Here is a 25,948-nt window from a genome sequence, read left to right as displayed (position 1 = left end):
TCACTCGATGGGAAAGGTTCAGAAGTATGGAGCATGGGTTCTACATGCTTTAAGTGACAACAACAAAAATCAATGAGCCACAATCTCCGCTGGTTTGCTTGCTTGTCACCGCTCAGGGATGTAAACACACTAACAACAGTTGTCAAGCAGTAATGGGGGACAAACACAAACACACACATCATCATCATCGTTTAGCGTCCGTCTTCCATGCTAGCATGGGTTGGACGGTTCAACTGGGGTCTGTGAAGCCAGAAGGCTTCATCAGGCCCAGTCAGATCTGGCAGTGTTTCTACGGCTGGATGCCCTTCCTAACGCCAACCACTCCGTGAATGTAGTGGGTGCTTTTTACGTGCCACCTGCACAGGTGCCAGACAGAGCTGGCAAACGGCCACGAACGGATGGTGCTTTTTATGTGCCACCGGCACGGGGGCCAGGCGAGGCTGGCAACGGACACATATATATATATAAAATACAAGAATGGGACAAGAACACAAAACATCCAGACAGTTAGGTGATACAAAAAAGGGACAACAAAACATCCAAACAGACAATACAAAGAAAACAAGGGTGGGTCATTCGAAGCTTTCTTTCCTCAGTCGAGTTCCAGATTATCTTTGCAATTTCGGCTGGTTATACACGAGATAGCTCCAATCTGGCCAGCCACAAGGAAAAACTAGACTAAGAGCACTAGATTCCTTGGAAGAAAGCAGCAAATGTATACGAAAACAAAGATGGAAAAAAAACGGAGAAATGGTACAAAAATACAAATAATAGGACATAACAATGAGTGTCTTTCGACTAAAGATGAATTAAATTAAGCTGGCGTGTGCGGAAGTAAAGCCTTATGGTAGGGACATAAGATTTGACAGGCACAGTGAGGAATATAGATGTTGCACAGATGGTAGTTGAACCAAGAAAGAAAGGTAAGGCTTGGCCGAACACTGGTCGCATGGGGAGAGAAGAAAGAGAGGTAGAGGCAGAAGGATAAAAGAATTAAGAAGGGATGAGAAAAAATGAAAGGGACAGAGTGAAGTGAAAGAGTGAAGGTGAGCATGAAGAGAAGGCCAGGAAATGAGAGAGAGGGAGAATGAAAGAATGAAGAGGGGAATGAACAAAGTGTGAAGGGGCTGATAGAAAGAAGGAAAGAATAGAATGAATAATAGAGCCCTACAAAATTTAGATATAAAACTCCGAATGACCCATCCTTGTTTTCGTTGTATCATCTGTCTGGATGCTTTGTAGTCCCTTTTTTTATATTACCTGTCTGGATGTTTTGCATTCTTATCCCATTTTGGTATTTTTTATATATAAAAATATAGTGGCGTACATACACTTTGGTCACATACATGCATACATACACACACACACACACACACACACATATACAATAGGTTTCTTTCAGTGTCTGTCTACCAAATTCATTCACAAGGCTTTGGTTGGCCCAAGGCTAGGGAAGAAGTCACTTGCCCAAAGGTGTCAAACAGTGGGACTGAACTTGGGATCATGTGGTTGGGAAGCAAGCTTCTTACCGCTCAACCATGCCTGCATCAATGTATCTATCTATCTATATATATATATCATCTTCATCGTTTAACGTCCGCTTTCCATGGGTTGGACGATTTGACTGAAGACTGGCGAACCAGATGGCTGCACCAGGTGACAATGGACATACAATAAAATAAGAACAATAATAAACGAGTTAAGAACAACTATATAGTGTGTGTGATTATTTGGCAGGGAAAAAAAAATGACCATCCTGAAATATAACAATATCTGTTTCAACACACAATTTCACATCAGGAATCTTGCAAGACAAATTCATAAACATACACTGGGCTTCTTTTAGTTTCCGTCTACAAAATCCACTCACAAGGTTTTGGTTGGCCCAAGGCTACAGTAGAAGACACTTGCCCAAGGTGCCACACAGTGGGACTGAACCCAGAACCATGTGGTTGGGAAGCAAGTTTCTTATTTCTTTATTGCCCACAATGGGCTAAACATAGAGGGGACAAACAAGGACAGACAAAGGGATTCAGTCAATTACATCAACCCCAATGCGTAACTGGTACTTAATTTTTCAACCCTGAAAGGATGAAGGGCAAAGTCAACCTTGGCAGAATTTGAACTCAGAACGTAACAGCAGACGAAATACTGCTAAGCATTTCATTCAGCGTGCTAATGTTTCTGCCAGCTTGCCGCTTTACCACACAGCCACTCCTGTGCCTATATATACACATACACACACACACACACATGCGCATGCATGCAATGGCTCTCTTTCAGTTTCAGTCATCCAAATTCATCCACAAGACTTTGGTCACCTTACATGGCTTGGGGCTACTGTAGAAGACACTTGCCCAAAGCACTGCACACTGGGACAGAACCCAAAACTACATGATGGGGAAATGAACTTCTTCACCACACCCCCACACGTGTGCCTATGTTCCATGTTACTTTTATGAATAGAACTTATGGCTAGCTACTAAGCACGGAACACTGCTTATATGAAACCAGGCAAGGATGTAATTCGATGAATTTTCAACCCATGACTATTGTCTAAGCATTGGTACTAAAGTCTAGGTTCAAAAACTCCACCTAATAAACTTCCACTTCTGGACAGTGATTCTAATCCCACCATTTTTAAGACAAAGAAATCATCAATTCAGAAAACAAAGGAAAAATGCTGTTTTAGTTAAGATTTTATACCTGTGTGATTCTTGATAACAACACTGCTAGCACCATGAAGGTCTGCATGGACATAGAGATCTCCTAAACAAGAAAAAAAGAAAAGAAAAGAAAAAATAAATAAAAGAAAACAGTAAAACCATATTTCAGAAAATAAGAAGTAAAATATACATTCTATAATTTTCTTGGATTATGGATACACAAAACTAAACATGGTCTACCAAGACATATATTATCTTTTTATTTTAGCTGTTTTGCTATTTATATTTATTTCACCATGTTTAAACAGTGTTCTTACTTCTCAATGATCTTCAAGAATGGAATGTATTAACAGTGACACTGACACTAGCAGAAATATATGCTGTAACCTGTAATCCTACACAACTGCTCCAGAAATGAATAAATTCATATAGTCAATATTCCAAATCTTAACCTCATTGTTATTAAGGCTAATGGTAAAATTTTTGATGTCTTCAACTATATATATAATTATGAAAATTGGCAAACAGTAACAGAACATAAAAAGAGAACAAACCTGGCCTTAAATATTTCTTCACTAAAATCTCATTCTGTTGCTGATCTCTACCTCCAACAACAACATAATTCTCAGAACTGATAAACCAAAGGAACTTTTCAAACCTTTAAAATAAATGCATTACGTATGCTTTCACAATGAAAAAGAAAAATGCAAACTTTAAACAACAGAGATAAAATGACAGAAATAGTTTAATTGAAATGCAGACACTGATGAGCCTTGGATATCATTATATCAATATGGCACCAATGGAGAGTTCATCTACTTGTGGTGTATCCAAGGTAAGTTAATCTAGCAAAGAATATCTCATTCCAAATTATGGGAATATTCAAACTAAGAATATCAAAACTGGATAATAAACTTGGTTGAATGGAAGGTAACCTTTCTCTTTCTCTCTGCAGCACTCAACATTGTAAATGAAGGATTTTGCATGAATACAAAAAAATTCATGGCAAAGGATAATGGAACTAGTAAATTCTATTATCTTTTGCTAGGAATTCTCCTTGAAGCTTCACCTATGGAACTTCTGACATTATCTTTTGCCTAGGATTTTATTAACTCTTAGAACATGAAAATACCAAACACATCTATCTTTCACCCTGGATATTCCTTGGTTTCTTGAAGAACTGGTAGCTATTAATATCTTCAATTAAGGATATTCTTTATTTCTATATTTTCCTACATCTCTTTCCCTCTCTCTGATGACAGAATACTTTGCTTTCTTTACTTAATAACATACAATCCAAATGCTTAGCTATTCTTGAAACAGCTGTAAGAGATTAAACATATTTTTTATATCTACTTTGCATTATGTTTATATTATAAATCAAACATTCTAGAATATTGCCAAATGTTTTCCTTGTTCATTATCTGTTTAAATATAAATTTGTTTTAATAAATTATTTGTATGATTACATGTATGATATTTTTGACAATTTTTTTTATCAATCGATTCAGAAGATGAAAGTTCTAATTATTCCTGAGGCTTTTTTGTTTGTTTTTTTTTTTATGTATAATTCTTCATGACCTTCTCAAAGACATCGTATGTATATGAAATGAAGTGAATTCTCTGTTAACTGAATACTCAAGCCCCATTAAAGGGTTCAAATAGTAAACATCATAAAGAATAAATAATGGAAAAGGAAACTTCAACAATCAAGCCAAAAGCAGTATTCTGAATTACATTCTGTACATAAATGTAATAATACTAAAATAGTTTTCATCTATCCACTTACCAATGTGTTTTACGTGCTTTGTTAATTGTAGCTGCTGTAGCAACATCTTTTAATGTTTCCTTTGTCTTCCTCTCAGCAGATTTCAAAGCCTAAATCAACCAAATAAACACTATCAGTTATCTGCTTCAATATCTAATGCTCCAAAAAAAGAATACACACTCTCTAAAGACTAAATAATTTACTAAATTACATCTGCTAGACATTAACAAAATCAAAAAGTATTAAAAATGTTAAAATATTACCCCTCTCTCTCTCTCTCTCTCTCTCTCTCTCTCTCTCTCTCTCTCTCTCTCTCTCTCTCTCTCTCTCAAGTAGGAGTGGTTAAAAAGTTCACTTCAATACTACATGGTTCGGATTTCAATACCCCTGCATGGCACTTAGATAAGTATCTTTCACCATAGCTGGAGCTAGTGGAAATTACAAACATACCAGTCATATATAAATATGTATGCATGCACACATCTTTCATTTCTATACAAAACCACATAATATAAGCAACAGCAAGGAAACTGGAAATCCAGTGCTCTGTGAGTCAAGTTGTTTGTGTTATTCTTTCCAGTTCCAAATTTAAAAAACTCACTCATCACTGTTTCCAAAGAAAATGCATTGAACCAGTGATTAACCTACCATGATCTGTAACCAACAATGCTATTGTGGGCTAACTATAATTATAAATAAACATATAGAAACCATTTAATAGGAGGTTTTTATTGTTTGAAATGATAGTCTATATGAAAAATGTGTAAGAAGTGTACTTTGTGGGAAGTGAATGCAGACTTGGAGAGCTCTAAGTTTTACCTGGTTTATTTTATAAGAGCACATGATTTGAGAAAGTTGCTGAGCCTCAAATATGTCAGCTGATGTTTGAAAAAAAAATCATTGCAAAGATGATACATTTTGCACTAAAAGCAAAGCATGACATGAAATGGTAGTAGAAAGTATTTGCAGCATGAAAAATAAAGCAAAACTTTCAAAGGAAAGGCTGGATCCAACTAAGAATACTTGGTGTTGCTCACATATGAGACCCTTATATCCCAGGCCAATAAGGGAAAACTAACAAAATGGGGATGACAGCAAATATAAAACAAGAGATAGGTCAATGAAGAAGGCTCAAGAAATAACTGAGGTGTCAAAAGCAACCTGGAGCTAAACAACAATGAAACATGAAAATAGAAGGTTAAAAAAAAATGTCCTACTTTAGCAGAAGCATGAATGGTTTTCTGTTCCTTTTTGGCAGCTTGCCTCTTATTATCAAAATACCTTAAAATATACAGAAATATAATACAATTCAATTGATTATGTTCATGAAACATGATACAATACTGATACAATTAGTAAACTTGCACTATTAAAATAATATTTTAGAGTGTGCTACTGGTATACTCTGGTCATTGGTGGCCAAACTGACATCCCCAGCTTACTAGGTTAGTGAGGAAGGCTTCTAGAAACCCAGGACAAAGACATGCCAAATGATCAGATGTAGCCAGCACAGGATCATTGGCTATCCAACTGTAGAGTATAGTAATCAAGCAAGCTATAAGACCACTGGCAGTGATGGACTCCCAGTTTCACACAGAACATGTCTTGGAGGTAGAAAACTCCAAATTTGAACCCCCACTGTTTGTGGGTAAGACTATGGCATGACAGACTTCCATCCTATGGTCAAACAACCTCATAGTCATATGGGTACCAGGGGTTTCCACAACTTCTATATCTCTGTGCTGTTGAATTCAGCTGATGAGGAACAAGAATGTAGATGATGTTACACAAGTTCCTCTCAATTAAATTCAGACCACATGCAACTGATGCATCTTGGCTCCATGAAAGTGGTGAATTTTTAGTTGCAGCAGTTAACATCTGTGACAATGAAAAACTGCTACTACTGTAGTTTTCTATATTCGCAAGGACACACTGAAAGTGTAATGTAGGAAGCACTCAAGATTCTCAGGTGCCACAAGCAGTTACATCAAAGACATAGTTTTCCTCAACCATCAACAAACATCTAAATTTTCTTGCAAATTGGCTGTGGTGAGTGTTGAAACAGAATCATAACTCTCTGTCATCCAAACTGCAATAAAACATACCTGAATTTTCCCCTTCCCACCGACTTCATTTCTTTTGAATAGTTATTTTAATAAATTAACTTCCCCGTTATCTCAACTTTTCTTTAATTACTATCTCACAATACAAGATCCTTAAGTCACAATTGAAGCTACTTCATTAAATTTGATGTATGTAAATATTGTCCTGAAGAGAAACATAATTTAGATAAAAATTCAAGATAAAGAGAGCCTGTAAGACTAGCTATTTGCAGTTTTACACTGCAAATAATCAGTCTTAGAGGTTTGAGTTTTACTTAGATAAAAAGATAAAAAATTATATGAAAACTAGACATTGATGCAAACTTACTGAAAATCACAGAAAATATCAACCAGCACATGTACAGACAACAAATTTCATTAATCTGTAATCTTTACTATTAACACTTTTACAGCAGCAAAGACTTTTTGTACATCCATTTTCAGAATAACATATATTAATATCTAACAAACATTCCTATAATTGCAGCAAAAGTATAGAAAGTCACAAAATGTGCCACACTGGCACGTGCATGCGTGTGTTATTTCTGAAAAAGATTATGAAGATGTTTCAACTATCAAACTAGTTATTAAACTGTTATCACAGAATCATTTACACGTAATATATCTGTATGACTGCACCTGCAAAGTTCAACTCCTAACACCGATACAACCACTACAACTCTACTGCTACAAACATCAACACCACCACATCTACTACCACAGTAGACACCACCATCCTCACCGCTACAAACACCACTACCACCACCATCAGAACCACCAACAGCATTACTACTACCACCATAACCGACCACTGACAACACAGCTACCATCAACACTGATAACACATCTACCACCGACACTGACACCACACCACCAACATACACATATGTATGTGTATCTTGTGTGTCTTTGTGTCTGTGTTTTTCCTCCACTATCATCACTATCACTAGACAAGCAGTGATGGTATGTTTATGTCCCTGTAATGTAGTGGTTCAGCAAAAGAGTCCAACAGAATAAGTTTTAACCCTTTGTGGGCCAGCAGGGTTGGAATTACACAAAAGGACCCCACTTTTATTTTTGCACATTTCTGTGCTATCTGTAAAGTGATATTTGCTTAATCTCCTATATATGTGTGAGTGCATGATACAGAACAAGAAATTTAGCACTTTATAAGTATATATTTGTAATTATTAGCATTTAATGGAGAGAAATTAAAATATAATTTATTGACTGAAAAAAACCTTTATTGAAAGAAATCAACATTTTTTATATATGTATAAACTATACATATAGCACTAAATATAAAATAAAACAAAATTATTTAGTATATCAATTCATACTAGTACAAATACAAAGAAAATTGACCAACAGTTCATCAGAATATCTGAAAAAAGAACAGAAAAAAATAATTCCACAGAAGGCCAATGGGGGTCCAATTGGACACCAATGACCATATTTTATGCTATAACATCCATATGACTAGAAATTTTAAACTCAAAATTTGTATGTGCATACATAACCTATTGACAATAAAAGTCATACAATATAAAATCATTTAAATAAATAATATAAAAGTTGCATAACTTTTAAAATTTGCTGGGGTCCCAAAGGACTCCGCTGGCCCATGAAGAGTTAAAAAACAAAAAACAACTGGGGTCAATTCATTCAACTAAAATTCTTCAAGGTGATACCCCAGCATGGCCACATTGTAATAACTGAAACAAGTAAAAGACAAAAGCTAAAATATATGCATACACATGTATATGTACACACAAGTGTGTACAAAATCACATACATATACACATATATGTAACACACACAAACAGATGAACAAATCTAGGCACACAAAAACGTCTACACATACACACACACACCCACACAAACACACACACACATGTACATACATGTAACACATGCACCCATATGCACATATACCTACATGCATATCTAGGGGAGAATTCACAAAAAAATAAAAGACGAAGACAGGTGGTGTAGACAACAAACAGATGTATTAGTTTAATGCTTGGGAAGTGAAAAAAGTCTTTAATGTTTCGAGCCTACGCTCTTCCACAGAAAGGAACACAGAAAGAAATGGAGAGAAAATAAAGAATGTGTAGTGGCTAGCGATGCACTCACACAGATGCATATGAACACATACACACACAAGTACATATACACAAATGTACACGCAAGCATGTCCAATGCTTATACAGAAATACACACACATATGTACACAAACACACACACACATAGGCATATACACATGTACCAACCTACATACACTTATACACACATGTACAGATATACACACTTATGCACAGATACACCCACACATGTATAGATATGCACAGATGTACAGATATATACACATATACATGTAGAGGTATGCACATGTACACACAGTGCACTACACTACATCAAGTAACAGCCCAGCATCACATCTTCCTTCACCTCACTACACTACACATATACATACACACACGTTCATGTACACACCCATCACCTACACTCTTTAAATACAGCAAGTTTATTAATCTAGTTTTCCACTGTCATAACCATCTTCCTACTAATAAATTAAATATTATTCAGATTTAGGAACAAGGCCAGCAATTTTAAGGAGAAGGGCTAATCAATTTCATCCACCCCTGTACTTGACTGGTACTTTATTTTATCAACTCAGGAGGAATAAAAGGCAAAGCTGACCACGGTAGGATTTGAACTCAGAAAGTGAAAAGCCAGGACAAAAACCGCAAAGTATTTTTTCTAATGCTCTAACAATTCTGTCAATCCATTACCTGACTTTAAATATGGCAATTAGATTTATATAGCATTGATTTTTTTTTTTACTTCACTTCTCTTTTATTGATAATTTCTTCTATTTAAATTTAAAATGAATTTAAAAGTAACAGAGCAACAGAACAAGCAACTAAAATGTTTCATGAATGATAAAAATAATACACTGACTTTTTAGAATTGGCATAAGCACTGAGACCAAGATCAATGTCAATCATCAGAGACTTTGGTTGTTCGTCTTCTTCTTCATCACTATCAATATAAGGATCACTGGAATACAAGAATAGATAAAAACATCAGCATTTATTAAGATATTATTATTATCAGAATCATGTTCCAAGGAAACATTGACTGTAAAGTTGTGATGTTGAACCACTGAATATCTGCTCATCAGTTCAAACCCTGCACAATCATATTTTGCTTTAGACAATGGGGTTCATAGTAAGAAAAACATGAAATTCCAAAATGAGGTAAGATTTTTATAAAAGTCATTAATGCCTACAAGGTCAAATAAAAAGATATAGTTTCCAAACATTTCATCATTCAAGGCTCACAAGATCCCTTACAGAACAATGAGCAAGATGCTTTGACAAGTTTAAATATTTACTTATAGAACATAGGGGTCATTGTATTTGCAACTTTATACCCTTTTTTTTTTAATTGTTATCTGCAGTTGCTTGTCAACATTATTTATTTAACTGTGTTCTAACTCTATTTTCATATTACTTTCTTATTGTTTATGCCATACCACTAAGAATACTACCTCACAGAAATTATCACAACCAAGCAGAGTGTATCTCTCCATGTTTGCAATAACTGATTAATGCCTTTAAACTATTCCAGTAGTAATCAACTTCAGAGTTCTACTGAAATCTGCAGTATAAGTTGTTGTTGTCAGTCCTAAACCAGTATAAATATGATCAAATACAACCCAGCTATGGCCACTCTAACTTTTTGAGGATAACAATATCAAATATGGTCTTCCTTTTATGTATTAAATGAAAGAAAAAATTATTTCTTAAGAAAATTATTCAAACATTTAGTCATAAAAAAAATACAAAAGCATTACTATATTAAATAGTCCAGAATAGTAAACAGACAATCACAATAACATTAAAGAGAGTAACGTTATCAATATGCCTTGGCAATATAATTATTAATAGCATCTTCTTCTCCAATAATTCCATAACAAAATATGAACACAACACAGTAACCTAATGAAAGATGTATAAGATATACAGTACCATTCTCTTCCACTTATATGGTACCTATATTACAGTTAAGTCAACTGATCCAAAAAGCATTTACATGTCTTTACTGAAAACTCAGTTCAATACCAGCAACAAGGCATGAACTGTCAACCCTTTTATTTGTAAATTTTCATTTACCTTCACAATTAGCCAGCTAGTATCTCCAAAATAGTAAATTTAAATATTAGGGTTTCAAGGAAACATAAATACTCACTTGAGATGCATGGTGATGTGATTAGTTTCTAATTTTAGGGATTTAATGGAGCAAGCAACTGGATCTTGTTGCAGTTGAGCCTGTTTCAGTAATTCAGAAATTTCTGTCCAATTGATTTGATTGGCTAAAGCACTCCGAACAACTCTTATGGCTTGATCAACCTAACAAGATTTCAAATAAAACAAATTAATTCAAAAGTATTTTAATGAATCTAACATTTTAGTAAAATATTTTCAGTTGATTAGTAAAGCCTACTAACCAATACTCTGACATAGGTGAGTCAAAACACATGTTGTTTTAAATCTGAGTATGACAAGTGGATTAACTTTCCATTTATAATGCAAAATGACCAATACACTAGCAACGAGATTAATATTGATGAAGGCTCTACTTCATAACCAGAAGGTTATGTGTGGTAACCTCTAACCACACACAGGCTCATTATTCTCTGCCCATCTCAGTGTTAATTACTGACTAAGCAGTTGTTTGTATTCCTGTTTTAAAATATTTGTATGGATTGATATGGAGTACATATCAAGCATCATTCAATTGTCATCATATAAACATTACCTAGTTAATATTGTTTTTATCAAGTTATGACAACCCAACTAAAGGAAAGCTATTTTGTGCATTCCAATTGCTTGTTTTGTATCATATGAATCAAAAGAAATTAAAATTATAAAACAATTTTGCTCAGCCTTTATGTTGTCCAAATTTTTATAACATTTTTTACTGTACTAATATAGTTTTACTTTCTAGTTGAATGACTTTAGCCAATATGAAAAAGCAACTTTTAATCAAAGATATCTGACATCATAACCAATCACTACAATTTAGTCAATTCTTAGGATGAAATGATAGATAATCAATGAAATTTCTATACTTGAGAAGTATTATTTTGCCATAATATATTTATAGTAATACATTCATAATCATCATCATAAATGATGATGAGTCCAACTTGTAAAGAGTCAATGTTACCTGTTACACAGTAACTTCAGAAATACTAGCCAACAATGTAATGTCATGTTCAAGTTTATACTACAGGACACAATACAGAGATCAAGATCAGTTGTGTTTAATACAGTCCTGAATGACTATGAACTAGAAGAGCATGAATATCATAAATAAGCGCACAGACTACATTCCATTAGAATTCAGAGCCATGCTTCCATTGCAGTATGAAAGACAATGTTGAACAAGGATTGGTCCTGTCAGACCTGTACATCCTTATGGAAAACAACTCGAGTTCCAGAGTTCAGAATCAATGACATGGAGGAATCAAAAGTGGAAGGGAAAGAAAAGTGAGGGACAGATGGAGTGAGGTGAGCTTCCTCTTTAATCTCCTCAGTAGATGTTTACTCTCACTGTAATCTCTCTATATATAAACGGCATTTGTCTGTGTGTGTTTCTGTGTGTCTGTTAGGTTGTACCCTCACCCTGACCACGGCTTCAACCGATTCTGATGAAACTTGACACACACATAGCCCAATGTCATAATTCAAAACTAACGCAGCGAAAATTTTGAAAAGTTCCCCAGTTCTGAAAAAAATCGATAAATTCGACATGGGGTCGAGAATCAGAAACACAAACCACAGATGTCTAGGGGATGCACATCGACCTTTTTACTAAAAAAAAAATTTACCATCATTTTTTCCCCATTTTGTGGCTATAACTCTCTAAAATTGCTTTAGTTATTTCCCTACAAACCGAGCAACGCCGGGCGATACTGCTAGTCATTTTATACTTTCATCCTCTCTATCTTCCTTTCCCAGGCCTCTTTCATTTTCTCCCTTCATGTTCCTTACTCTCCCTCTCTCTCACTACTACTTACTCTCTTTCCCCCTCTCTATCTTTTTTTTTCTCTTTGTCATTCTCTCATGATTTCTCTTCTTCCTATATTCGTTTTCTTACTCAATTGCTGTTGCTCCCACCCTACCATGCCTTTTTCTTTCCACTTTCTTTTTTATCCCTACCTTTGTCTCATTCATACATCCTAAGTCCTCCTGTCTTTCAGTTTGTATTCTGATGAAATTCTACTATTATTCTACATTTGCACTTGCATTTTTTTTTTGTTTCTACATCCAGTCAGAATATTTTCTCAGAGAACTATATTACTTTGTAATTTTTTCTCTTACTTGTATGTCAATGCACTTTGTCTTTTAAGATGTCAAGCTTTTTCTGTACTGTCCTCTATTTCACTGATGTTTACCAATCACTGGCACTCTCCAGACAACTGTTATTGAGGGGTCTAAATATGTCAAAACCATAGTGATTGTGGATAGTAGAGGGGAAGAGATTTTTCCATATCTGTCCTTTTTTGTTAACTACTTTTCAAGTCAGTTATCGTGTGTGCGCGTGCACACACACAAACACACACACACAGAAAGGGGTGATGGTGCAAGGGAAAGTGTAGTCTTGTTGCTTTTAATTGGTCTTAGCAAACAAAACAATTCGGATCTTTTCAGTTTGAACCCTAACTAACCCTAAATCTAAAATAGATTGAAATGCAATAGATCGATACTAGGGTCATAATTATGGGTGACAATTTCATATGACACCGCTAGAAAAAAACTGCCATTTTCTCTAGCAGTTTCATATGAAATTGTCACCCATAATTATGACCCTAGAATCGATCTATTGCATTTCAATCTATTTTAGATTTAGGGTTAGTTAGGGTTAGGGGTGGGGGAAGGGTATCTTTTTTTCTTCACAAATGTAAATAAACCCAATCTGTTTCTTAAAGGAGGGACATATTCATATGGCACAGAATGCTTTCACCTCAATAGACAGTCATTGATTGGTTAAAATTGCCGAAATGCAAGAAATTAAAGACGAAATATGTTACAAACTACAGAATTTTCTCAAGAAAGCCAAGAGAAAATGATGTTTTATAAACACATTCTACCAGTATACGAAGTTTAAAATTTTTTAGTTACCTAGAAATTATGTTAAAAACTGTCATTCAAACCGAAAAGATCCAAAAATTCATATCAAAAATAGACAACTGGATGTTATCAGTAAAAATGTTTTAAAATTTTTAAATTGAAAGCAAACTTCAATCAGTATTTGGCAAACAACTGTAAGGTCTAGAATTTGAATCCTGGTGGCACATTGAGTCCTTGAGCAAGACACTTATTCCACATTATTCCAATTCACTCAGATGGCAAAAATGAGCTGTACTGTAATTCAAAGGGCCAGCCTTGTCACATTGTGTGTCATGCTGAATTTTCTTGTGAGAACTACATTAAAGGTATGCATGTCTACTTGTATGTGCTCAGCCACTTGTATGTTAATTTCACAAGCAGGATTTCCATTGATCAGATCATCAGGATCATGCATCATCATAACTGATGCCATGCCAGTTATCATCATCATCACCATCATCATTTTAACATCCACTTTACCATGCTTGCATAGGTTGGACAGAGTTTACTGAAGCAGACGTGTGTGTATGTGTGTGTGTGTGTGTGTGTACATTCAATTATAAATTAGAAGCAGCACAAGTGTTGTAAACATTATCAAACACACAATGTATGTGCTTCGTTTGTTTGCCAGTCGGCTGCAAATTGAAGTGGAGGAGATAACTCTCTCAAAGCAAAGGGTGTTAAATCACCTGAAAGTCATAGCCATAGAAGAGTGAGACAACTCATTCCGAGTCCTATTCAGGACTGATGGACATCGATGTTTCACCATCTTTGTAGCTTATCAACATCACATACTTGAACCGAACCAGAGGCAAATTGGATAGCCTGTCTATGACTATATGTAAGATAGTGTAAAAACCATCTGCTAGTATGCCTAAACAAAGCATATGTAGAAATAAAATCAAGCAGTGTGAATGTTGTAAACATAGAGGTGAGATGAGAGAGTCATCTCCTCTGGGTCAAATCACAGCTGACTAGCAAACAATCAAAGAACATACATAGTGTATGTGTGTCTGATAATGTTTACAACACTTGTGTGCAGATATTGATAAGTCACAAAAATGGTAAAGCATCATTGTCCATTGCTCCTGAATGGGTCTATGACTATGACTTTCAGGGGTCATACAGGTGTGCGTGCATGTGTGCGGGTGGGTGTGAGTGAAGGCTCACAACCTAGTTGTCAGAGTGTTGAACTCACAGTTGCAAGATTGTGGTTTCAATTTCTAGATCTATGGCACATTGTGTTCTTGAGCAAAATACTTCATTTCACTCAGCTATAAATGAGTCTACAATGGATTGACATTCTGTACATGGGGGGAAAAACTTGGCCTGCCCACCTAATCACCAGGGTGACATCATTCCATCATTTGAAAGCTAAAATAATGCAAGGAAGCGCATTGTGAAGAACATCTGATAGTCTGGTCAACACAATGATATATATATATCACTTTGATCACTTTGACTGACCAGTCCGTCAGGCGTCCATTTGACACCGCTGGTCACAGCACGCTGTCCACTCCTCTCTGGATCGCACCTTTCTCATCCACGTGATCCCAATTGTCCTCTTGAAATCGTCACTCCACCGTCGTGGAGGTCTTCCGGGTGGTCTTTTCCGCTCACGCGGGTACCACTTGACAACTGCGTGCGTCCACCGATTATCGGTGAGCCGGGCGACGTGTCCAGCCCATCTATACTTGCTGCGAGTATACTCTGCGATGACATCTCTCACGGCAGACTTCTTTCTGATGATGTTGCTATTTATGTGCTCTCTCAACAAGATACCAAGCATTGACCTTTCCATGGCTCTTTGAGCCGTTATCAGTCTTTGCTCTTCTCTCTTTGTGGTAGCCCATGTTTCACTACCATATAACATTGCAGGTAGAACTGCACTGTTAATGAGGTTGGCGCGGGTGGTCCTGTCCAACCTTCCCTTGAGCACATCCCTTATGCCATTGAATGCCTTCCATCCGGCCCTTACTCTCCGTGAGATCTCCTTTTTGATATCCCGGCACATATTTACTTCCTGTCCCAGGTAGACATATTCTCTCACCTCCTCTATTTCATCACTGCCGATCACCATTTGATCTGTTGGTACGTTGTCTGACCGCATGAACTTTGTTTTCATCTTGAAACCTACTGCAGAACTTTTGATGTCGAGCTCCGTCAGCATGGTCTGAAGCTGATCCATGTTTTCAGTGATGAGTACGATGTCGTCAGCGAAACGGAGGTGAGGGAGGAGCTCGCCATTGATGTTGACACCACCTTGCCATTCGATGCCTCTGATGATCTGTTCAAGACATGCAGTGAAAAGTTTGGGAGAGATTGTATCTCCTTGTTTCACTCCCTTCTCGACCGGCACTCGTATGGGTGATGACAGTAGAGCTATGTCGGTGATGCATCCGGAATTTGCCTCTCTGAGCAGCTGCACATATTTCGCTTCGATTCCTTGCCTCTGCAGCGAGTTCAGCACTGCGTTGGTTTCGATTCTATCGAAGGCCTTCTCATAATCTATAAACGCAACGCAAAGAGGCAGCTTGTACTCATTTGCTCGCTCAAGCAGTTGCGTTAGAGCAAATATATGGTCCATTGTGCTGTAGTTCTTCCGGAAGCCTGCTTGCTCCCTCGGTTGTTGTTCGTCGAGACGACGTGACAACCTGTTCAGAATTATCTTCGTGAACAGCTTGTACACGTGAGACAGCAGGCATATGGGTCGGTAGTTCTTTAGATCTTCTCTGTCGCCCTTGTTATACAGCAGGATGGTATTTGACTCTTTCCACTGCGAGGGAATTCTTCCCTCGTCTAGATAGTGCATAAATCGCTCAGCAAGGATTTTCCAGAGCTGCTCTCTGCCTGACTTTAGCACCTCCAATGTTATACCGTCTTTCCCTGGAGCCTTTCCGTTTTTCATCAAGCTGATGGCTCTTTCAACCTCACTGACAAGGATAGGTGGCACGTTTTCTTCCTGTTGGAGTGGTGGTAACGGCTGGACATTTCTGGTAGACTTAAAGAGCTTGGTGTAGAAGTCTTCACAAATTTTTTCCATCTCGCTCTTCTCGTTGACTGGTATTCCATCTGTATTTTTCAGGGCCGTCACCTCCGATCTATATAGTACCATGTCCCTCGTGCATTTCTTGCATATGTCAGGTCGCTCCAGAGTGCTACTGGTAACATGTAATCCAGTACAACCTGTTGCATGGTCGGGACGTCAGCGACTAAACTGACAACCCCACCAGGTTCGCTTGGTGAGGAGGGTGCTGTTGAACTCCCTGTGGGATGGAAAAATAAGACCCAACAAAGGGCGGATGAACTCCTGAAGAGTCAACGGCCATCCAACAAAATACCGGCCTGCCCGCCCAGCCAGTGGGATGGCGTCATCTTATGGCTAAAACAGCACGAAGAACAAAGAGAAAAGGAAAAGGGCCTCAGTACCCTGCACGTCAATCGGGCCACTCCATGACGGCGGAGTGCAACTCGAGCGACGAGAGGCTGCTAAGAATCACAGGTTCCCGAAAGCCGTCATGGAACAGGACTAAACTTGCCATATGCACCTACAACTGCAGGTCTATGGCAGGGTGGCAAGAACTGAACCACCTAATGGAGGAGAGGAAGAAGATCAGGTGTGACATGTTAGGGCTGTGCGAGACACGCTGGAAGAAGGAAGCGAGTATACGGTGGTAAGATGATTGCATTGTGAGATTAGGAAGAGCAGAAGGTGCTAGATCGGTCGGAGGTATCAGATTCATCGTAAGTAAGGAATGGGCTTCGAGGGTCGCTTCTTGCCACTTCATATCATCACAGATTGGTGTACTAAATGTGAACCTCTCAGGGAAGGCCACCCTCAAGATTGTCCAGACCTATGCTCCCACAAGTTCCAGCGACAACAACGAGGTGGAAGAATTCTATCGACAACTAGACAAAGGGTTGGCTATGAAGTCCACTTACACTGTCGTGATGGGAGACTTCAATGCAAAGGTTGGACATGGACGACAAGGAGAGGAATACATCGGGAGATTTGGCATGGGAGAGAGAAACGAGAGAGGAGAACGTTTGGCTACCATGGCAGAGGCGAGGCAGCTCTACATCGGAAACAGCCTATTCAGGAAGAGGGAGAGGAAGAGATGGACTTGAATATCGCCAAACTCTAAGCACCGAAGCGAGATCGACTACATCCTGGTTAATAAGCAACGCATATTGCATGACGTCTCCGTCGTGACGCCATTCAACACCGGCAGTGATCATCGTCTGGTAAGGGCGAGGGTCGTCATCGACGAGAAGAGGGAGAAGATTGCGTTATATTTGGCGTCGAAGGGAAAACGTGTCCGAGTCTACGAGACAAAGCTGCAGGAAGCCATCATGCAGGAAGCCATCATGCAGGAAGACTGGTGCCAAGGAGGCGACATAGATGATGACTACAACTCACTGATAGGGAAACTGAAGGAGTGTTTAAGGAAGGCTAAGGGTGTATGCCCAAGAGAAAAGAAGGGAAGAATCTCGGAAGAAACTACGAAGTTACTCGAGAAGAGGAAAAATATGAAGAGGACTATTGAAGATCATCTTGAATATTCCATTCTCAGCAGAGTGATTCGTCAGCAACTAAAGAAAGACTTTGAGGCATACCGGATGGAGAAGCTCTTGAAGGCCGCAGAGGAAAAGAAGAGCCTCAAGAAATGCAAGAGGGACATATATATACGAGGGGCGTTCAATAAGTAATGCTCCTGACCCACTTCCCATAGCAGTAGAGCAACGAAACTTGGCACAGTTATTAGTCTTTTTCTACATAGGAACTACCCAGAGTTACGCATTTCTCCCATCGTTTGATGCAGCTCTGAAGACCGTTTTTGTAGAAGACCCCAGCTTGGTCCTCCAACCACGACGTGACTTCAGAAATCAAGGCTGCATCATCTGGGAAACGCTTTCCTTTCAAAAACAGCTTCATGGCTGGGAAGAAGTGAAAATCAGAGGGTGCAAGGTCAGGATGGGGGAGGAGTTCATAACCGCACGCCTGTGCTTCTGATCTGGCGACACGCGAGTTGTGGACCGGAGCGATGTCCTGCAGGAGGAGAATACCTTTGCTGATCTTGCCCCGCCTCTTGATTTTGATAGCTTCTCTTGATTTCCTCAAAAGTGAAGTATAATAGGCTCCTGTAATTGTGGTACCCTTTGCCAGGAAATCTGTCATCACTACTCCGTCCTGGTCCCAGAAGACTGTGAGCATGACCTTGCCAGCGGAGGGCTGCACCCTTGCCTTCTTTGGAGGAGGTGAGTCACGGTGCTTCCACTGCATTGACTGGACTTTGGTCTCTGGATCATAGTGATGGACCCAGGTTTCATCCTGTGTAATCAGTCTTTTGAAAAATCTTGACTCATCTTCTTGGCACATCTCCAAATTCATCCTCGAGCACTCGACGCGTTCTTGCTTCTGGAAAGGTGTGAGCAACCTGGGAATCCATCTGGCAGATACCTTTTGCATATGCAAATGGTCATGAATGATAGTTTCCACAGACCCGGTACTAATCTTGACCTCATGGGCTATTTGGCGAATAGTCATGAGTCGATCTTCCAAAATGGCAGCCTCAACTTGACGGACAGATGCCTCATCAATGGCAGAAGTAGGGCAACCAGATCTGGGAGCTGTTTCCACAGAGTTCTGACCATGTCTGAATTCACGATGCCAACATTTTACAAGGTCATATGATGGGGCATCATCACCATAAGTTACTTTCATTTCAACAAAAGTCTCCCGTGGTGTGCGTCCTTTCAAATACAAAACCCGGATCACTGCTCGACACTCAACAGGCTCCATTTCACACTTGACTCAGTTCAAACACCTGTAAATCAGAAACCACAATTAGTTTAGAGCTGTAATTTGCCACTTAATCTATAGAGATACAAATAATTGCACATGCAATATTTCAGCTAGATCAAACAATTGCAAGTGGGTCAGGGGCATTACTTATTGAACGTCCCTCGTATATATATATATATATATATATATATATATATAGGCAGGGGTGTATGATGAGAAGTTTACTTCCCAACCTCATAGTTCAGGGTTCAATACTAGTGTGTGGTACCTTAGGTAAGTGTCTTCTACTATAGTCACAGACCAACCAAAGCCTTGTAAGTGGATTTGTTAGATGGAAACTAAAATTGTGTGTGTGTTACTGTCCTTTTGCCTTGACATAATGTGTTAGTTGTAAGTGATACCGTAATGCAAATGGTGTCCTTCATTTCTATGTTTGGTCATGGGGACATATTACCTTACTTGGAAGCAGGTGAGGATTAGCAACGGGCAGGGCATCCAGCCATAGAAAATCCACCTCAACAAACTCTGTCCATCCCATGCAAACATGAAAAAGTAAATATTAAAACAATGATGATGATAATGATATATATATATATATATATACTGGCAAAGTCTGGCCACTTAGTGGAGTGACTAATAAAAGCCTAGCATGTTTTATCATGGATTTAAATATTCTTTCAGTCATTTAATGAACTACTCTCTCTGCTTCAAGCATGAGTTATGGTTATGTCAATCCAACACAAGAACAACAAATGTATACTATTGACTTTCACAAGCGTATTTACTAAGTAATTACAAAATTAATCACTTACCAATGTTAGATTGTATTCAATAAACTGACCTTTTAAAGTATCCAACTCCTGAAATTGAAAGTTAATTTTTAATAAGACAATTATTGATGAAAAGAAACTTTAAGAAATCAATAATTCTACAAATCTTAACAGGTAATGTGATGATGTTTCTTTAAATATAATGTTAAAGAATTGAAACATTTGGAGCATATTCTTCTTCCTTGCTCAAAATCTTAGAATTCTCTCCTTTTCACAATGCTTTAACAATATTTTGTTAGCTCTATTTGAACTGATATTTGCTGCCATAGACCACTATTTTTTTGAGGTCTGCCATTTGACTATATATATATATATATATATATATATAATAAATATTAGGGAATATATCCAAATTTACAGGGAAAAAAATCAGATTAGGATTAAATCCAATTTTATAGTAAATATTATATAATATTTTATATATATATATATATATATACACATACATACATATATACAGTAATCCCTTGCCATATTACAGTTCACCTATTGCCGTTTATTATTTAAGCTTACATTGATGCCTCCATGGTGTTGTTTTGCATTTATAATAAAATATATACAAATTATAAAAATAATAAAAATATACGGTACAGTACTGTTTCTACTTCACAGATTTTCACCTGTCATGGGAGGTTCTGGAACGTAACACCAGCAATAGTTGAGGGATTACTGTGTATGTGAATGTGTATGTATATATATATATATATATATATATATATAAATAAAATAAATATAAGAGAGTGGTCACTATATGGCTCACTCTAGCACCAGTTAATCCAAAAGGTTTCAACCACAAAATACATGTTTCCCATGAAAGTCAGTACGATTGTTAGCTCACACGGACAGGGCAAATAAAAAAACAAAAATACAGATTATTTTGGGACAATTGTTTCGCTATTAATGAATTAAATGTAATTTTACTTACAAAAAAATCCACTTGTAGCTCGTCAGCCAAAACTATCTGGATGAAATCCACTCAATCACACGCCAGATTTTACCATAACGATAAATACGCGTGTGGTTCAATTGATTATTACATCCGACGTTATAATTCAAATGCCCCAACTAACAGCGCGCCAAACTTTCACGGAAAACAAATACAGCATTTAGAAATAAATGCAGCATAATTATAATTAATTAATAAGGGTGAGAGAATTAGATACTAATTTAATAGTATATCTATTCAACACCAAGTGGCCTAGTGCTCCGAGAAACCTGGATTATTATAATATTTTATAATATATTACAATATTTTTACAAAATAAATATAAGAGAGTGGTCACTATATGGCTCACTCTAGCACCAGTTAATCCAAAAGGTTTCAACCACAAAAATACATGTTTCCCATGAAAGTCAGTACGATTGTTAGCTCACACGGACAGGGCAAATAAAAAATAACAAAAATACAGATTATTTTGGGACAATTGTTTCGCTATTAATGAATTAAATGTAATTTTACTTACAAAAAAATCCACTTGTAGCTCGTCAGCCAAAACTATCTGGATGAAATCCACTCAATCACACGCCAGATTTTACCATAACGATAAATACGCGTGTGGTTCAATTGATTACATCCGACGTTATAATTCAAATGCCCCAACTAACAGCGCGCCAAACTTTCACGGAAAACAAATACAGCATTTAGAAATAAATGCAGCATAATTATAATTAATTAATAAGGGTGAGAGAATTAGATACTAATTTAATAGTATATCTATTCAACACCAAGTGGCCTAGTGCTCCGAGAAACCTGGATTATTATAATATTTTATAATATATTACAATATTTTTACAAAATAATATAAGAGAGTGGTCACTATATGGCTCACTCTAGCACCAGTTAATCCAAAAGGTTTCAACCACAAAAATACATGTTTCCCATGAAAGTCAGTACGATTGTTAGCTCACACGGACAGGGCAAATAAAAAATAACAAAAATACAGATTATTTTGGGACAATTGTTTCGCTATTAATGAATTAAATGTAATTTTACTTACAAAAAAATCCACTTGTAGCTCGTCAGCCAAAACTATCTGGATGAAATCCACTCAATCACACGCCAGATTTTACCATAACGATAAATACGCGTGTGGTTCAATTGATTACATCCGACGTTATAATTCAAATGCCCCAACTAACAGCGCGCCAAACTTTCACGGAAAACAAATACAGCATTTAGAAATAAATGCAGCATAATTATAATTAATTAATAAGGGTGAGAGAATTAGATACTAATTTAATAGTATATCTATTCAACACCAAGTGGCCTAGTGCTCCGAGAAACCTGGATTATTATAATATTTTATAATATATTACAATATTTTTACAAAATAAATATAAGAGAGTGGTCACTATATGGCTCACTCTAGCACCAGTTAATCCAAAAGGTTTCAACCACAAAAAACATGTTTCCCATGAAAGTCAGTACGATTGTTAGCTCATACGGACAGGGCAAATAAAAAATAACAAAAATACAGATTATTTTGGGACAATTGTTTCGCTATTAATGAATTAAATGTAATTTTACTTACAAAAAAATCCACTTGTAGCTCGTCAGCCAAAACTATCTGGATGAAATCCACTCAATCACACGCCAGATTTTGAGCTAACAATCGTACTGACTTTCATGGGAAACATGTATTTTTGTGGTTGAAACCTTTTGGATTAACTGGTGCTAGAGTGAGCCATATAGTGACCACTCTCTTATATTTATTTTGTAAAAATATTGTAATATATTATAAAATATTATAATAATCCAGGTTTCTCGGAGCACTAGGCCACTTGGTGTTGAATAGATATACTATTAAATTAGCTAATTCTCTCACCCTTATTAATTAATTATAATTATGCTGCATTTATTTCTAAATGCTGTATTTGTTTTCCGTGAAAGTTTGGCGCGCTGTTAGTTGGGGCATTTGAATTATAACGTCGGATGTAATCAATTGAACCACACGCGTATTTATCGTTATGGTAAAATCTGGCGTGTGATTGAGTGGATTTCATCCAGATAGTTTTGGCTGACGAGCTACAAGTGGATTTTTTTGTAAGTAAAATTACATTTAATTCATTAATAGCGAAACAATTGTCCCAAAATAATCTGTATTTTTGTTATTTTTTATTTGCCCTGTCCGTGTGAGCTAACAATCGTACTGACTTTCATGGGAAACATGTATTTTTGTGGTTGAAACCTTTTGGATTAACTGGTGCTAGAGTGAGCCATATAGTGACCACTCTCTTATATTTATTTTGTAAAAATATTGTAATATATTATAAAATATTATAATAATCCAGGTTTCTCGGAGCACTAGGCCACTTGGTGTTGAATAGATATACTATTAAATTAGTATCTAATTCTCTCACCCTTATTAATTAATTATATATATATATATATATATATATTAGCAAATGTCTGTGTATTTGTATGTCTGTGCATAATGCCAATGAGTGAATGAGAGGGGAGAGAAAGAAACAGAGAAGCAAAATGAGGAAGTGGCTCTTTACTTCTCCTCCTCAATCTTCGCATTCGTCACAACGTTCTTCGATAGGGGGAGAAATGTAAATAGTGTAAGTGTGTGAGTGAATTAGAAAGAGAGAGAGTGAAGGAAACAAGCATAGACTAAAAGACAGGAACTATTTCAGAGGGCAAGAGAGACTATGTGTAAGCATATACTATGTATACAGAATGAGAAAAAGATAGAGAGAAGAGAGAAAGAAACAGAGAGAAAACCAGTTTCTATAGGAAAAGTTGAAAGAAAGTGGGATAGCATGAGAGAGAGAGACACTGATGTTTAATACTGTATGTATATTCTATAGGTGAATTGAAAGAAAGCCAGCACGAAGAGAGGGGGAAAGTGAGAGAGAGAGACGCTGATGTTTGATACTGCATGTATGATGTGTATGTGTGTGCGCATGTACATGTGGCGGCCACAATCGCCATTTTTTCAATCACTCTTATGAAAATATTCACATAACTTTCACTCATTTTTTCATTTAATCACCATTTTAATTTTCAAAAATGTTTCCAAGAAAAATGTTCTCACTCTCCACAAGAGGAGACAGGGTAGATGTAGAGGATCAGTATTCTACAGTGAAGCAAAGATAAGTACAGATAGCCACAGTAAGGTCACTAGAGACTCCTGCACAACAACAGCAAAGACATGAAAATTACCAAAGGAGAGCTGCTGCACAAGAGGGCTAATAAGACACAAGAGGCAAAGATAAAATGATTAGAACAATTATGTCAACAAAATGCAATCCGCAGGAGCCAAGAGTCAAAAAAGAGAAAACGTTTAAAGGATGCAAGACATAGACAAGCTGCCAGAGTTGGGAATGAGACAATAGATCAGCAAGAGATGAGACAAAGGAAAAACCAGGAGTAAACAGTTGCTGCAAGACTTCACCAATCCTCAGAGGAAAGATGTAAACATTTTCATCAAGAATTGCACATTTTAAGGAAACTTGGAAAAGATCAGCTTCCAACTATGATCCAAAACATGATTATCCTACAGAGAAATTGATTGATATTAGAGCAGTGTCAAGGGGTGCAGTTTTTGTAAAGGAAAGAAATGGGAAAGCGAAACCACCACTATGTGTTGCGATGGAGGAACAGTTGTTTTACGGACATTGGATACACCCACAGATACTTTGAAGGCATTGCTTTTGGGAAACACACCAACGAGCATGCACTTCTTGAAAAACATTAGGAATTATAATTCTGCTTTCCAAATGACCTCCTTTGATAGCAAAGTTCAAGGTCAAGTATATCATTGTATTGGATCTTTGTTGCCATCTGAAGGCAACAATCCTCAATTTTTACAGCTATATTTTGTGGCAAATTACAAGGAGCAGGCTTTGCAATGGTCACTTAACCTTCCTAATTTGAAAGAAGAGTTAATCTTTGATCTGCAAGTTATGTTGCATGCAAATAATAGCTACATCAGAAGCTTCAAGTATGTACTGGAATCTGCACCACCCGCTGAATACAAGATAGTTATTGATGCAAACAAAAAGCCTATTTCTGAGCACAGAGACTGCTACAATGTGCCAGCTACAAATGAAGTAGCAGTAATTATTACAGGCGACGAGGAAGAGAAATATTATTCAAAGAAGAGGAAATAAAATTCAACAGATAAATGTCGCCCACCAATCATATGATGCACTCCAGTATCTATTAATCTATGTATTTAGCCAAGATGGATACGTAATTTACTTCATCATATGTGATAGAATTTATCTCTCTTCATAAAAGTGGCAAATTTTGTAGTTTTTTTGTTTTTTTTTGTATTATGAATTCAGAATTGATTTCCCAATTAAAGAATAAATTGAATTTAGAATAACAAATTTCTAGACAACATATTTTGCGTTTTTCTTCCAATATATTATGAACAATTTCATTCCCAGGTAACGCTGGGTGTCTCTGCTAATATATATATATATATATATTGATACAAGGTCAGTTGAAGAAAAAGTGTTATGACCCAGTTTCGTTGGTTTAGTGCCAGATGGACTGGCGAAAGAAGTTATGGCACTTTGTCCTGTCATCTGTAGGGAAAATTAATGTGTTAGGAAGTGACATTTTTTGATCCCTACAGT

The 25,948-nt window shown here is 37.0% G+C and overlaps 1 protein-coding gene across 1 annotated transcript in view; it reads right to left on the bottom strand.

Moving 5' to 3' along the window:
• LOC115217369 (nuclear export mediator factor NEMF) overlaps positions 1 to 25,948 on the bottom strand; it is a 139,622-nt gene that overhangs the window by 70,756 nt on the left and 42,918 nt on the right. The window contains exons 13-19 of the mRNA XM_029787042.2: positions 20,339 to 20,386; positions 10,794 to 10,954; positions 9,501 to 9,599; positions 5,652 to 5,715; positions 4,456 to 4,544; positions 3,221 to 3,324; positions 2,707 to 2,769 (exon numbers count right to left, since the gene is read on the bottom strand). Of these exons, the coding sequence (XP_029642902.1) occupies positions 2,707 to 2,769; positions 3,221 to 3,324; positions 4,456 to 4,544; positions 5,652 to 5,715; positions 9,501 to 9,599; positions 10,794 to 10,954; positions 20,339 to 20,386 (628 nt within the window). The remainder of the gene's footprint in view (positions 1 to 2,706; positions 2,770 to 3,220; positions 3,325 to 4,455; positions 4,545 to 5,651; positions 5,716 to 9,500; positions 9,600 to 10,793; positions 10,955 to 20,338; positions 20,387 to 25,948) is intronic.

Source organism: Octopus sinensis, linkage group LG11 (assembly GCF_006345805.1).
Source record: "Octopus sinensis linkage group LG11, ASM634580v1, whole genome shotgun sequence".
Lineage (NCBI taxonomy): Eukaryota > Metazoa > Mollusca > Cephalopoda > Octopoda > Octopodidae > Octopus > Octopus sinensis.
Note: the sequence above shows the minus strand (reverse complement) of the source record. Positions and strands in the feature narration are given on the sequence as shown.